This window comes from Crotalus tigris, unplaced genomic scaffold (assembly GCF_016545835.1).
Source record: "Crotalus tigris isolate CLP2741 ecotype Arizona unplaced genomic scaffold, ASM1654583v1 scf7180000017800.2534000, whole genome shotgun sequence".
In the NCBI taxonomy this organism is placed as follows: domain Eukaryota; kingdom Metazoa; phylum Chordata; class Lepidosauria; order Squamata; family Viperidae; genus Crotalus; species Crotalus tigris.
The window spans coordinates 479762-496216 of record NW_024096645.1 but is presented as its reverse complement, the minus strand read 5'-3'; the positions used below and the strand labels follow the sequence as shown (position 1 = coordinate 496216).

At 39.5% G+C, this 16455-nt stretch overlaps 1 protein-coding gene across 1 annotated transcript in view; it reads left to right on the top strand.

Annotated features, from left to right (window-relative positions):
• TWF2 (twinfilin actin binding protein 2) overlaps window positions 1–14479 on the top strand; it is a 68946-nt gene extending 54467 nt beyond the window's left edge. Inside the window, exons 6-9 of the mRNA XM_039342587.1 lie at window positions 7563–7688; window positions 7836–7986; window positions 8785–8906; window positions 10247–14479. Coding sequence (XP_039198521.1) covers window positions 7563–7688; window positions 7836–7986; window positions 8785–8906; window positions 10247–10414 — 567 coding nt within the window. The 3' untranslated portion in view covers window positions 10415–14479. The remainder of the gene's footprint in view (window positions 1–7562; window positions 7689–7835; window positions 7987–8784; window positions 8907–10246) is intronic.
• Window positions 14480–16455: the final 1976 nt, after the last annotated feature.

Here is a 16455-nt window from a genome sequence, read left to right as displayed (position 1 = left end):
AGATGCCTCTGTCAATAAATGTTGAATGAGTTTGTAAGCACTATATATAGGTGAAACTCGAAAAATTAGAATATCGTGCAAAAGTTCATTTATTTCAGTAATGCAACTTAAAAGGTGAAACTAATATATGAGATAGACTCATTACATGCAAAGCAAGATAGTTCAAGCTGTGATATGTCATAATTGAGATGATTATGGCTTACAGCTCATGAAAACCCCAAATCCACAATCTCAGAAAATTAAAATATTGTATAAAGGTTCAATATTCTAGGCTCAAAGTGTCCCACTCTAATCAGCTAATTAAGTCATAACACCTGCAAAGGGTTCCTGTGCTTGATTGGCCAGCAAACTCGCCTGACCTGAGAATCTATGGGGCACTGCCAAGAGAAAGATGAGAGACATGAGACCGAACAATGCAGAAGAGCTGAAGGCCACTATTTGAAGCATCCTGGTCTTCCATAACACCTTAGCAGTGCCACAGGCTGATAGCTTCCAAGCCACGCCGCATTGAGGCAGTAATTGCTACAAAAGGGGCCCAAACCAAGTACTGAGTACATATGCATGCTTATACTTTTCAGAGGTCCGATATTGTTCTATGTACAATCCTTGTTTTATTGATTGCATGTAATATTCTAATTTTCTGAGATTGTGGATTTGGGGTTTTCATGAGTTGTAAGCCATAATCATCACAATTATGACAAATCACGGCTTGAACTATCTTGCTTTGCATGTAATGAATCTATCTCATAGATTAGTTTCACCTTTTAAGTTGCATTACTGAAATAAATGAACTTTTGCACGATATTCTAATTTTTCGAATATATATATATATATATATATATATATATATATATATATATATATATATATATATATATATATATATACACATGTTTTGTCTAAAAGAATGGGATTAATCACCCCTTGATTTGTACACTGCTGGATTGGCTCAGCTCATCCAGAAAAAAGTTTGGGAGCTCCTGAAATAATGTTTGAAAGCTGCTTCAGTGTATGTGAGATTGATCAAACTAAGCAAAATAAGATAGAGGCAGAATGCATGGGGAAATGAAGTATTCTTGATATAAGCTTATAAATGATCTTAACTGAAAGTGCCAGGGTTTTTTAAAAAAAATTCTAAGGATATAGTTTGGGAATCCTACTAGTTTCAAGGCTAATTGCCGACCTTCAAGTGATACGGAGGTCAAGAGTGGTTTTTATCACTACTATATGGCCACATTAGCTAGACCTTTGCTCAGTTATTCATGCCCAGAGACATCTGGACTGGCATAATATAAAACTTTCTATCTGAGGCTTTGAAAGACTTCAGCAACAATAGTATTTAAAGGAGGAAAGCATTTTAGCTGTTGATATTGAGTCCTGTGATGATGGGAGTGCAACTACAACAAAGGATTTCCAGTGCCTTCATTGTTGGTCAATTAGGAATCATGTGTTTTTGCTGAGGTAGTGCAAATCATTCAGATTTCAGCCCTGTGGTGTCTGTTTTTGCCTTCCCCTGAGCAGAAGCACTATAAGAATATATGTGTGGATTGCAGGAAGATTTCAAGTAGTGGTCATCTGTAGAACCTGTAAATGTAGATCTGTGTACTATAGTGATATACAGTAATCAAAGTGGCATGCAGCACTTGTCTCAAGGTACTTTTCCAAATGAAAAGTATTTGATGATACTATTTTTCCAGCATTTGACTAGTAAGGTGGTCTATATAAAGAAAAAGCCTGCTGAGAGAGAGAAACATTTTTTCAGCAGTTACATGTGCTTGGTCCAATTATAGTTGTACATATTGCAGCATTGACTTTAAAAGCCATCACAGTTAAGTCCAGGTAAAGCTGAATGTTTAGAAGTCATTGCAGACAGATGGATACTCTGCTAAACAAGCTGTGTGGTTTATTGAATGATAACCTACAACCAAGGTTTCAGACCAGTTGTCCTCTATTAAGGATTGTTGTTGAGTATTAGTACATCCCAGGATAGATGAAAGTTGGGCAACATTTCTTTTGTTTCTGTTATAATACGATGTCATTTCCTTACCTCCTACTGACAGATGGTTTTGGGCTGCTGCTGCTGCCCATCTGTGGTAGAATACCCTCATCCTGAGGAGGTAGGCCATGTTGCCTGCATTCTGTCTTCTGTTTCGTTTTGCAGAGCTCTTTCTCTTGATTATTCGTTTCATCGCATTCTCCTTTATATATTTGCTCCACGATATTCCAGGGTTCACTTTCTGTTAACCCAGTTCACAAACTTTCCCATTTTAGATCTAGAATCATAGATCAAAGTCCAATGTCTGACTCAGTGCAGCTAAAGATTAGCCAAGGAGCCTTCATAGACATGTTTCTCGGGTGGCTGAATTCAAAATAAAGTATATGTAAATCCAAGTCTTGAATTTCTTGAGCTATTATAGTATATCTAATAGTATAGTATAGTATAGTATCTATTAAATATTATGAATGGATTTGAATCCTTTATCCCAAGAACTGACTATAGGTAGTTCTAGCATTCCTTAAAAGATAGAAATATACAAGAGCCGTAAAGTACTAAGAAACTTTACGTCACTCTTGTTTCTTCAGTATTCTGTTATTGAAAGAATTGATGTGGCTTCATGTCCCCATAAACCTTTTTTTTTTTTTTTTTTTTGAGGACGGGATGTCTTCAAGTCCTTCTGGACTCCTGGTGTCTGCCTGGACAAATCCCTGTAGCTTTCTTGGCAAAATTTAAGAAGTAGTTTGCCATTGCCTCCTCCTTAGGGCTGAGAGAAAGTGTCTGGCCCAAGGTCACCTAGCTGCCTCTGTGCCTAAGGAAGGACTAGAACTTATGGTCTCCCAGTTTTTAGCCTAACTACTACACTGGGTTCTTAAGCCTAATCCATCATTCCTTTATGGTTTTATGTTTGCAAACTTTTTTCCCCTCTAAACTGCTTTGAGAGGAAATATGGTATAAAGGTTAAATTACTTAAAGGACAATATGAATTTCTAATGAAAAAAAATGGATTCCCTGCATTTATTTTAGAGTAAACTTCACATACATGGTGGTTTTTAAAAATCTTCAATGATAAATGGTTCTTTTTTATGGCTTTTTTTTTTTTTTTTTGTAAAAGGTAAAAGAAGCCTTGAGAAGCTCAGTGTTAAGTTGTCCATTGAGTTTGCAGATACACCCATGAACTTTTCCTGGCAATAATATACAGATGGTTTGCCTTTACCTTCATTTAATATTTTCTAACTTCCTGGACTTACCTACAGACGTGGAATTCCTTTGCAATCTCCCATCTAAGAACTATTCTTGTCTGATCAAGTTTAGCTTTGAAACTCAGACAAGATTGTTACTGTTATTCAAAAAAAAAAATTTGCCTTGAATTTCTTCCAAACAATTCCATTCTTTTTATTATGCTGATAAATTTGGCAAACATATATTACTAGTTAATTTACTAGCATATTTAATTTGGGTTGCTACAAGAATGCAAAAATTCAGTTTATTTCAATAAATATATCGGAAAGCTTTTTTTTTTAATTTGAAGAATCTTAGAGAATTTGTCAAAATTTAAATAATTAAAACATATAGTAATTTCTATCTCACACTGATAAATTTAGTAAGCCTCTTGGGAGATCCTGGTTAGTTACACGGTGTAATAAATATGTCTGTACGTGATGTTAGGAAGGGCTCCATTTCTCTGAATTTTGGTTCAAGGAGGTGAGTCTGGATTTGCATCCCTTTTAGCTTCCACTTGTATTATTACAATCCCCATCTGATTATGGATGCTTGATAAACAAAAGCTATGAAAAAGATTGCACTGATTAGAAATTAGAGCCAAAACAAGATTGGATGGCCGATTGCATCTCATTTTTTTTCTTTAATATTAGGGTTCAGACCACAAAATATAAAGGGTTGACATTATCTTCTTCCCTCCCAATGAAAATACTGTTCTGATGAGAGAGGTTTATAATGGCAGGCATGAAGAGCAGGGTGCTGGGAATTTTTCATTATGATTGTAACGTGGGCAAAGCCTGTGATACGAATCCTCCCCACATATTGTGATCCTGTTAATGTTGTTTAAAAAATGAAGAAAAATACAGGTACATCAAACGCAAAAGATTTAGATTTGCTACCAGATTTCTGTTGCTTCACGTGCCTCCCACATTCTAATTTTTAGAGTTCTCTTGCATTTAATTGCACTCCTTTATGATCAATCCAAGATTTTATATTTTTGTTTAGAATGGCAAAAGAAATATCTCTGTCTTGTACCATAAGGTTCAGGTGGGAATACAGTTTCAAACAAAGCTAAGCAGGGTCATGCCTAACTAGTACTTAAATGGGAGAGTTCCAGGGCAGACCACATCTGAAGGTTAAACGGTCAAGTTTAAAAAACAGCCTGGAAAAATGCATTGTCAATCCACTCTCATGTGGTTACTAAAGAAAATTACATTGATTAGGCCATGTCAATCAAACTCCTCTCCAGAGCCCCAAGTGGTAAACTAGCTCATCCCCCAATTTGTTATGGGGAAGACTCAACACAGACAGGAATTCAGCCCGGTGAATTTAGAAGGAAAGAGAGCAGGCCACTTTTCAACATAAAATGTATAGATCGCCTCCATAATGTTCAACTGACTGACTTTTCAACATAATATTTATAGATTGCCTCCATAATGTTCAACTCGCACTGTGTTCTAGCTAAGAAAAGGTCAGACTTCTGAACTTTACACTCAATTTGCATTAAATTTCACCATCCTGGTGCTTAGTTATCTTGGTTAGAAACATCCTAGAACTATTGTGACTCATTTGAGCTTTACTGTCTGAGATAACCATTCATTCACCTATTGCAAACTATGACCATAAAAGTCTTCCCTGTCCTTTGGTCAAAGGTAGCAACTGAGGTTATTCAGTGACGTCTTCCAGTTTAATCACTTACCGCTCTTTCAGAACTATAAATAGTGCTTGAAATGGTCAAAAAGCATTATATCAATATAGAACTTTTGGTAAAAAAAAATTTATAATTTCTTTTTTTTTTCCCTTGTGAGAGCTCTTACCTCTTGTTTTCTGTTGTTGTTTTTTCAAAGATTCACAAACTCAGTCAGGATAATTGGTATCTACCAGGTCACCTCACTATCATGATTGCTGAAAGCACAGACACTCAAAATTTGACGCCCAGGGCTTCCACTTGTAGCTTTGTGAATAGCTTGTGCTATTCTGTAGAGGTCAAATTATATATTTAATAATATATGAACATAGTATCACCTTTTAAAAATAAAGAAGTTTATAATTGGGTACAAATTTATCTACACTTTTTCTTTAGCTTCATCTACAATAAATAATACAATTTAATGTATATATCATTTTGATATAGTTGTATCAATCATACGCTCTTCCATATAAATTCATCCAGACTATATCTGGGTGGAAGTCTAATTTTATGAAGGAGGCAAAAAAAAAAAAAAAAACCAATCCAGTCTAAATGCTTCAGTAAATAAAATCTGTAAATAAAATAAAAATTACTGGGGATAACTGAGACTAAAAATAAGAGACTAGACTATCCTAGAGACTAGAAATAAAAAATGCAAATTTTTCATATATCTGAAAGGGTCACTTCCAGCACTTGATGAAAAGTAGATCTAGCAGTTCTATTTTACAAGTGAGATTTTGTTTGATACTCAATGAAGCATGTGACCTAGTTTTTCTCCTCTATGAAGCATGAAACTAAAATCTAATGATTTTCCCTCTGTTGATTCTGTGTGGCATCTATAAAGCTGCTTTTGTACTGTTAATTATTTTAAGAAGAAAAAATTATGTTGATGTTGCTTTTAAAAATGTCATTCTTTCTCACCTAATGAACTGATTCTTGCCAGAAGTGACCCAAAGAGGTAGCTTTTAAAAAGTATGTATCTTATTCAGCATTAACCTCTTTAGCTTATAAAATTGGTTAATCATTACTGAAGTGTATAATGAAAAAATTATTTCCTACTTTCCTTACAAGCTGCCATTCGAAAGAAAAAGATTTTTTCCCCTCTTTGTAGTGGCCAGTATCAACTGCAAAATGTTTATAAAGCTAGTCATTCATATCTTGGATCTTCTGTTCACTTCCAAAATATGAGACTTTCTTCTGTATTAGGCATCACATTGCATTGGTCTAGAAAGGGCTGTCTAACATATAAAAGTGCCTTTTTAGAAATCTGAGAAACTTCCATGGACAATGTGGGTGGTCAAAGGATAAGTCGTTTGCCCAGGAAATTCTGTACACAATACAATCAGAGGCATGTAAATGTGGATGTAATCCCATTTAACTCTGGGATTTACATCTGTGTAAATGCCTGTCGGTGTGTATTGCATCTCCTGTCCAGCTTTTCTGTTCATTCTTGCTTGGGCAGAGACAAAAGAGGGCAGGGTGGCTTTAACAGTTGAGTAGAGAATGGAATTTCTGCAAGTCATGCAAACTACACTTGATGGATTTCCTTTTTTCTTCCCAACTAATAATGCACAAGAGACCTTCCTCTTTGCATCCAGCCACCAGCCTCACTCATTCTGGCTATTTCCTGCCTTCATGTATTCCCCCTTCTTCCTAAGGCTGCTGTCATAAACACACTTATCTGAGAAATGGTCCCATTCAACACAATAAACTTAGTTCTATTTGGACTTGACTGGAGGGTTCTCAATATCCATCTCAGTCCATCCCACCCCTCTCTTTTACAGATTTTTGTAATCTGCGCACAAACACACACATACACAGAGAGAGAGAGAGAGAGAGAGAGAGAGAGAGAGGGAGGGAGGGAGGGAGAGGACCTTTAAACCAGACATGTCAAACACAAGGCCCGGGGGCCGGATGCGGCCCGCGAAGTGGTTTCATGTGGCCCACGAAGCCATCCTGGAAACAGTAAGGGAATGGCCCCCGCTGCCTTGGCCCTGGCCCAGGCCAGCTGGGAGCCAATGTACAATTTTGTGGTGGCCATCTATGCTGAAACGCATTCAGTCTTAGCTCCACAAGGCTGTCTGGAAACAGCGAGGAACCAGCCCCTGCTGTGTCGGCCCCGCCCCCTGGGTGCATACTGGGGAGGTGTCACCCTTTGTGAGGAATGAAGAAATGGACCATGCCTTGGCGCTTGCCCCGGTCCCACCCCCTTCTGCCAGAGACCCTCAGATCTGTCCCACTCCTGTTCAGGCCCCCACAGGTCCCCTTGATGCGAATGATGTAGAACTGGCCATGCCCACCCAGTAGGCCACACCCACTCCATTTGCGCCCACCCAGTAGGCTGCACGCACCCGCCCAGCCCCCCGAGGGCAACCACAATGCTGATGCGGCCCTCAATGAAATTGAGTTTGACACCCCTGCTTTAAACTGTGTGTAGTCCTACAGGGAAGGCTAAGGAAAGGAAGAGCATTACAATGGCTTTTTCCTGAAAGGATTTCTATATTTCTGGATGCTAGTAGCATGGTTTGTCTGTTACATTACCATCTTTCTTTTACCTCTCTACTTTTCTTGGGTTAACTTCCTTTGATGGACAAAAGTGGAAAATAAATACATGCAAGGTTTCACTTCAGTCTGTTTTTTGTCCCCTGTTGCCAGGTCAAAACCGAAATCAGCGTAGAAAGCAAACACCAGACTCTCCAAGGCCTGGCCTTCCCTTTGCAGCCAGATGCACAACAGGCCATTCAGCTACTAAAGCAGAGGAAAATCAATTACATCCAGCTGGTAAGGGTTTCTTGGGGGGGGGGGGGGCTTTCAGTTTAATTGTCCCAAGTTTTGCTCATTTCTGTGCATGCTCTGCTTGCACACATTGCACTGTTAGAGTTTCCACTTCATTGTTATTTTGGTTTTCTCTTGCCTTTGTTTCAACAGAAGCTGAACCTGGAACAGGAGACCATAGAGCTGGTCCACACAAAGGCTACAGAAATTGTTGATCTGCCTAGAAGAATTCCTCAGGATTCTGCTCGCTACCACTTCTTTCTGTATAAACACTCTCATGAGGGAGATTATCTGGAGTCAGTAGGTAAGCTGTGACCACATCTATAGCTGAGGAAAGGTTTCACTCTGCTCTTCGGACATGGAGTGGGTATTTTCGTTATCCTCTAGAATGGTGTTGCCATCTGGGGAGAGAGTTTAAAACCTCTCTGGTGGATTCCTTTTCCAAGCACCATCAGTGATTACAATAGGTGAATCTCCTGGCACCCCCATTCTGGTGCCTCTCTACCTAAGAGTGATCTCTTCTGCCCTGCTCTAGAAAAACTCAAAAGAAGGAGTAAAAACTTTCTACACACAGCCCAGAAATGCAGTGCAAAACTAAAGAACTAAAGAACTTCATCTCAAAGGTGCTTTTTTTTTCTTCAAAAGACAACTGGACTATGGTTTTTTTTTTTTCCTTTGGGGAAGTAATCATTTCAAAATGTCTTCTTCCTCAAGGAAAAAACATAATCCAGTTGCCTTTTGAAAAAAGCACCATTGAGGCACCCATGACCTGGATGACTGAGATTCTCCATAGACATCTAAACAACTTCATGCCAGTCCTAAAACAAAAGAGAGACTTGGATTCACAGCCCAGCACATAGGAAAAGTTTTAATGAAAATATTTGTTTCTAAAATCAATGCCCAATTCATGGGCAATATATTTTAGATATAATAAGAATTGGTATCATTTCATCTATGCAATATATGAACAGTATACAAATACAACTGTGTTTATTTGTTTTATCGCATGCTATTACGGCATACACATGGTCATTATTTCAACATAGGAATTAATTTTACAGGGGCCCAAGAATACCTGATCTTTTTTTTCTCTTTCTCCTAGTGTTTATCTACTCCATGCCTGGTTACAAATGTAGCATCAAAGAGCGTATGCTGTATTCCAGCTGCAAGAGCCGATTGCTTGACTCCATAGAGCAAGATTTCTGCCTAGAAATTGCAAAGAAGGTAAGTCTTTTCCCTCTGGATTCATAAGCATCTTGAAGAAAAACAAATTCTCTTCCAGCTAGCTAGACTTTTAGAGTTTCAAACAGTATGAAAGAGGGTGATGTGGGGATCTGAAGATTGATTATGAGAAAATTACTCAGAAGCCACCAGGTGGATTGTTGGAAGGACATGCTAGAGACAGAAAACAGGCACGCCAACAGCATGGACAACATGAAAAGTAAGAAAAGACTTTAATGAACTCATCTCTAATGAGAAAAAGAAATGTTCATGTCCAGAAAATAAAACCAAAACAAGTTTAGAAATGGCCCTGTGAAGTAGTGGAGTGGACCGGAGTGGAAGCTGGAAAGCTATGGGGGAAGAGAAAAGGTTAGGGTTGTCCTAACAGGCAGGACAAGAAGCAGCGGATGGAAACTAACCAAAGAGAGACGCAACCTAGAATTAGGGAGAAATTTTTCTGAGAATTAGAACAATTAACCAGTGGAACAACCTGCCTGCAGCAGCGGTGATTGCTCCAACACTGGAAGTTTTTAAGAAGAAACTGGACAGCCATTTGCCTGAAATGGTATTTCCTGCCTGAGCAGGGGGTTGGACTAGATGACCTCCAAGGTCCCTTCCAACATCATCATCATCATTATTATTATGGATCATCGCACAGTCAGCCAGATGTTCAGACTGGATTTGGCATTTTGTCTACCTATCGAGTCCTTATCCAGGACCTGGGATAGGCAGATGTAGATGTTTGATGTTATTGCAGATATTGTCGCAGGATGGAAGCAGTTCCTAGTAAGGCCACCTTTTGCAATTGACTAATGGCGAAGTTGTCAATGCCAATGGTGTTCAAGTGTTGCTCCAGTGGTTTTGGGATTGCACCCAAGGAGCCTATCACTATTGGTACTATCCTTGCTTGTTTTTGCCACAGTCTTTCTATTTCTATTTGTAGGTCTTTGTATTTTGTTATCTTCTCCAGTTCATTCTCGTCTATTCTGCTGTCTCCAGGCACTGCCATGTCCACTATCCAGACTTTTTTGTCTTTCTTATCGACAATTGTTAAGTCCGGGGTGTTACGTTGCAGGTGCTTGTCTGTTTGAATTCTGAACTCCCTGAGCAGTTTAACTTTATCATTTTCTATGACTACTACTACTACTACTACTACTACTACTACTACTACTACTACTACTACTTATTATTATTATTATTATTATTATTATTATTATTATTATTATTATTACTATTATTATTTAATGGAATTCCATTACTGAGAAGAAAATCCCAATCTTGGTTGGGTTTCAGGTTCTCAGTGGCCAGATCTAAGCCTACTTTTCCTTTCTTTTGTGTATCAGATTGAAATTGATGATGGAGCGGAGTTGACCGCCGAGTTCCTGTACGATGAGGTCCATCCCAAGCAGCATGCCTTCAAGCAGGCTTTTGCCAAGCCAAAGGGTCCTGTGGGCAAAAGGGGACAGAAGCGACTTATCAAAGGACCAGGCGAGAATGGAGAAGACAGTTAAACCCGGCGGACGGGTCAGCAAAGAGCTGTGAATGTCTCCCAATCTCCAGCATTGCAGCTCCAAGGAAATCCACTTCTCTGCATTTGAGCCTGTCCACTGAACTCCAAAGCCTTTTTCCTACTTCTTTTCTCAAAGTCGTGTCCATCGGTTTCATTAACAGGGTGGGAGGGTTGGAATCGGGGGACAGAGAGGAAGAAGACGGCGTGCTCTTTTTTCTTTCCTTTTGCTCCGTGGTGATATAAATCGAGGGGGAAGGGGTACCCTAGAGCTTTTTGGTCTTTTTTTTTTAAATATTTCTTACAGCAGATGCTCCTGTTATTGCTTCATCTTGTGGCCTGTTTTACTTGGAACCTGCACCACTCAAAGAGCTTTGTATGCCTCTCCTCTGAGAGAGTTATAAACTTCTATCTTGGCTGCTGTGACCCCATCAAGGAGAGGCAGCGTTTGTATGATAACAATAACTTAATGGCACTCCATCCTGTTAATGCCATCCCCTTGCCAAGGGAGTCCGTTTCTCTAGTATTTGATGTAGCGGTCAGTTGCCTACTAGTTTAGGCAAAGAGCGGTATGTTCCAGGGATTGTTTTTGAAGCAGGGTGGAGTTTGAGGGGATGGGGGAAGTGTTAAAAATTAGATTTCCTCCAAAATAGAGGTAGGGAAACCCAAGCTACTGAAAAAGTAAAACTCTTGTTTTGTTCAAGAGTCCTAATAATCCCATTCTAGGCCTTACTGTTTGTGGAAGAAGTATCGATCACAAATCCAATGACGGGTTGGATTTCTCTTAAAAGATGTTCTGCTTCCTTTCTGATTTGTAGAAAGCCAATTACACAGCCTTTCCTTCTTCCCTGCCTTGTGTCTTGATGACTCATTGTGTGATATTACAGCCTAGGAGTGGACATGGACAGTTAGGAACTGGGAGCATAATTGTTATTCTGACCTTATTGGCAGCATTTCCATTTAACTACATCAAGATGGCAAGAATCATCTCACGGGTAGCTCTCATATGTTTTCCCAGGCCAAGCTTTCCATATGTGCTAGCTCGCAGCCTAATACAGCATTACTAAGACAATAGATTCCTTCATATCATCTCTCTCTCTCTCTCTCTCTTTCTCTTTCTCTCTCTCTCTCTCTCTTTGGGGGGGGGGTCCTTGGCCCTCTCATATTTACTCAACTGTTTGTCCTCATCCTAGATCAGGAGTAGGCAACCTTGGCTCTTTTATGACTCGTGGACTTCAATTGTATGCCTTGAAGTCCACAAGTCATAAAAGAGCCAAGGTTGCCTACCCTTGTCCTACCTAGATCATGATGCCCAACCATTGCACCCCCTTGTCATAGATCTGATAGAGCTTTGCCAAGCCAAAGGAACATTAGCACTTTCATTGGTCACTGAATACTGATGAGCTCTGTTTTTCACAGAATGTACTTTGGCCAGAGGACCGTTCATTCCATGTGTTAAATACTGTCTGCCAAGACTAATTGTTTTAGATCCATGAGAACCAGGTGGAAGGAAAGGATAGCTCATGGCATGAAATTATTATCCATGTACATGATAGATGGGCATTTTAACTACCAAGGGGTTTGGGAAGAGCCTTGATGATCAGCTTGGAAAGTCTAAACGAGAAGCAGACAGTGACCCACTCACAAAAAGCTCAAGCCACAATTGGGAGCTTCTGAAAAATCATGGTCTGCTTTTATATCTCACGCAAGCAAACACTTCCCTCTGAAATTACAAGCCATGTTTTACAGAGCCAACTGTAGGGTATTAGTCTGGGGGCCTTGAGTTGAGCAGCATTTGCATAAGAGCAAGCTGGATGTGCTCTAGCTCACTCTTTCCCCCATGGGACTGATCTGCAATTCAAGAAAGAAAGGGTGGGCTTTGCCAAATTCCGAATATTCTGCATGAAAAAAATAGAATCACAGATTCTTAAAACAGGATGAGGCCATTTAGACATTCAGATCCAATCCCCTACTCACTACAGGTATCCAGATGAAAATGTCTGTGATGGAGCTGGTGGTATGTGCCATCCTTTCGTGGATGAGGAAAAGTCTTAATGTTAATTTTTCCTGATTTTTTTTTAAACTGTTCATCTTTTGCATCTTAAGTTTATTGGGAGTCATTGGAGCAGATGTCTTTATAATTGCAGTCTCTGTAGTGTTTAGAAATAAACAGATCTTGCATTTAATATATAATTCTAAGACGATCATTAAATTCAAAGCTTGTCCTAAAGCATGTTCAGACAGCAAGATTCTGCTTTAAGTAGGCACGATGCAGGGATCAGCAACTGAAATACAAAATTTCAGCATAACACTGGTCAGTGCTATGATTTTATTTTTTTAAAAAAATGGGTGGTTCTTTGGACATTTTGAAGGCTCTACGTTGCTGATCTTTGGCACAATGATTTCTTTAAAAACTTTATTGTGACCAAATCTCAATCAGTTCAACTAAATCTAGAGATTATAATATTCTGTAATATTTGGATTTGGACCTCTGCATTTTCTGCATCATATATGCAGAGATAGCTTTGCTACTTCCATTCTATGTTTTTGTTGAGAGTGCTACACTCTTTTAATATGAGTTATTATTTTGCCTTTTCCCCCCACCTAGGCAAGCTTTATATTTTAGGTTAAGTTTGTCCTGTATGTTTTGTTCCATGTATTGCATTCTCCCCACCAATAAGAGGCAGAATTTTTTTGGTCCCTATTATATTTTGATGCAGAAGAACAAATATTTGCCATTCCAAAACTGATAACAGCAGTTACTCTGATCCTGAGCTCACATATCCTTGGGTTCATGATGAGATATTAAGGTATATTTAAGCATCCTGGGATGACCACTGTTGGCATTTTCCTTGTTTTCACTATTTGCATGAATCCATGTGATCCAAGCAAATGTGGCAGAAAAGTAAGCAAGCACTGCCTTCGTTTTAGTTTTACATCTTTTACTTCATCAAATTAGTCTGAAATTATTCCTTTGTGGTATTAATGCCAGGTATCACCATGTAACAATAGTGAATCAATCCGTGTTCTCAAATGCACGAGCAGTGGTAAATGAGAACTTCCGTGAAGTAAAAAAAGGTGATCAGCCTGCTTCTCAAGCTGACCCTTCACAACCCACCTTTTTTCCCATCACAGTGCAACACTGAGAGTCACTCAGCCTTGCAAAGAGCTGCCTCTCAGCTGTCCATCTGATCTTAGTAGCTGCTGCCACATTATCCATATTCATATTGTGTTTGTGGCTGGTGAACCCTTTTTCTTATTTGTTGACTGGAAGAGCAACAAAAACTCAGTTATGCAGTGTGCAAATCATACAGATCTGTCGACTCTATCAATACCGACTCCCCCCACCTACCCTATTTTCTGATCCAAGCTAACAAATTCCAGGACTATTCCAGGATAGGGAGACTTAACACTCAACTAGACTCCAGAACTTTGTTTTCTTACAAACTTACCATCAACACACTTGCCAAGTAGCAAAAAAGTTCCACAAAAATGTAGCAATGACTCCCTATCCTGGAATAGTCTCTGAACTTGTTAGCTTGGATCAGAATGTATCTTGCTATTTATATCCAGGATGCATACTTAATCAGAACATTTATTAGCTCTAATACTCCAAAATGTTGAGTGATTGCAAGAACATCTCATTATAGAAATAAAGTTTTATAGGAGTCCCAAAATAATTTTTCAAGAATTGTATGTTTATAGCGAGACCGTGCTAATTAGCTCTTAAGTACTATATTCCTGGACACAATGGAAATGACAGTAGTTTTACACTGACATCTCTAGCACACTAAAATAATGTCTAATTGACTACATGATTAACACTGCAAGTAGTTTTCATTGTCCATTGCATTTAACTTGCTGCAGATGAAAAGCAAGCTAGGAGTGATTGTTTCTTTTTTCATGCTAGTAACTTATCAAAACTTCCATAAGAATCAAGGTTTGGAGTTTGGGAGATGCACATTCCTGACTGAGCTATATGATGATGTAAATTTGGAAATTATGGGGGAGGCACGGCATACTGTTTTGAATGCTGTATTTTCTAAAAATTAAAGTATTTTTAAAGCAACCCGTTTTGAGTATTTCTTTAGTAGACTGAGATATCTGTTGATACAATTGGCCATTCCCTATGCTGTGGTAAATTTTATGTCTCATGAACTCATGGAAACTATTGCTACAAAGTGGTTGAATTTAACTTGTGAGGCCAGATGGTTTGATGTTCATCATGTAGTTTCAAATGACATCATGTTTGCAGATCTGCAATAAACCCAGATTTTCCTGTGTCTTGTGCACTATATATATTACTGAGAGGCATTTCCAGGTGTTGATATGGGAGCCTCTCAAGCATTTTTCCTTTGTTTTTGCCAAAATACTCCTGAAATCAAACCTGTAAACATAATGTCGATTCTTAAATATCTAGCAGGGAGAGTTTATTGCTGCCATTCTTAGTGTGCACAGACTAAAGACAAAGTTTATACAAAATAACAGACTTGGAAGGGACCTTGGAGATTTGCTAGTCCATGGGTAGGCAACCCAAAACACTCAAAGAGCCACTTGGACCCGTCAGGTTTTAAAAGGTAGGTGCTCGGGGATACGCTTTTTATAAGATGTTAGTAGCCTGCATCTGGCTTCTAGAACATGTCAACTCTCAAAGAGTTTAATAACCGAAAGCTCGGTTATTAAACTCTTTTATTATTTCTCTTGGTGATCGACTTGTTTTTGGACTTTATTATGAACGTACCCAAGAGTCGAGTTTTTGGTCTTATATCTAATCAATATATATACACGTATACACACACACATACACATCTCATAAAGGTAAAAAAGGATATATGCAGTGTTATCTTCATTTTAGATATCAAAAGGGTCTCTGTGTTTCTCCCTCCCTCTCCCTCTTTCTTTCTGCCCTTGGTCTGCCAGTCCTCTTCCCCCACTCACTTACTCTCTTTCCTCTCTCCTTCCCTCTCTCTTTCTCCTCCCCCCCCTCTCTCTCTCCATCTTCTGCTCACCTGGCAAGCTGGCTTCAAGCTGTTCTCCAACAAGCTCAGAGGTAGGCAACCTCAGCTCTTTTATGACTCATGGACTTCAATTCCCAGAATTCCTGAGTCAGCATAGCTGGGCTAGCTAGCTCTCTCCTGCCCTTCCTGCTTCCTGCAGAGACACAGCAAAGGGAGGAGCCACGCCCAAAAAGATTTTCAGCTTGTCAGAGAACACAATGAGTCCACCCTCTTTTACACAAACACACAAGTGCCTCTCTCTGTCTCTCTCTGCAAATGGCAGAGGAGGCCTGGAGCCACAAGGGAAGTCTCAAAGAGCTGCATGCAGCTCTGGAGCCGCAGGTTGCCGACCTGTGCGCTAGTCCAACCCCGTTCAAGCAAGAGCCCCTATACCACGGGTGCCAAACTCACTGCGTCATGATGTATCATGACTTTTCACATTGCCAGAGCTGGGGTGGGCGCAGGCTCCGCATAATGCAACCGGTCCATGGGCTGGCAGTTTGACACCCCTGTCCTATACCATTCTGGATAAATGGCTCTCTTCTTAAAAACCTCCAGTGAGGGAGTACCTACAACTTCTGAAGGCAAACCGTTTCACTGAATAATTGTTCTCATCAGGAATTTTCTCAGTTCTTTGTTGGATCCCTCCTCAATAAATTTCTATCCATTGCTTCTTATTGTGTTTCAGATGCTTTGGAGAGTAGGTTGATGCCCTCTCCTCTGGGACAGCCCCTCAAATATCAGAAGACTGATGTCATGTCCCCCCTAGTCCTTCATTATTCTAGGCATAGCCAGTTCCTGCAATTGTTCATCATGTTTCAGCCTCCAGTCCTCTAATCATCGTTGTTGCTTTTCTCCACACTCTTTCTGGGTCTCAGACCTTTCTTTGTATCATGGTGAACGAAGCTGTACACAATATTCCAAATGCTGCCTTACCAAAGCAGTATAAAGCGGTAGTCACACTTCTCTTGACCTTGATACTATCTCTTTGAGGTGTTAATAACGTGTTCAGTTACTCAGTTTCATTTGAGTGTAACTTACAAATATA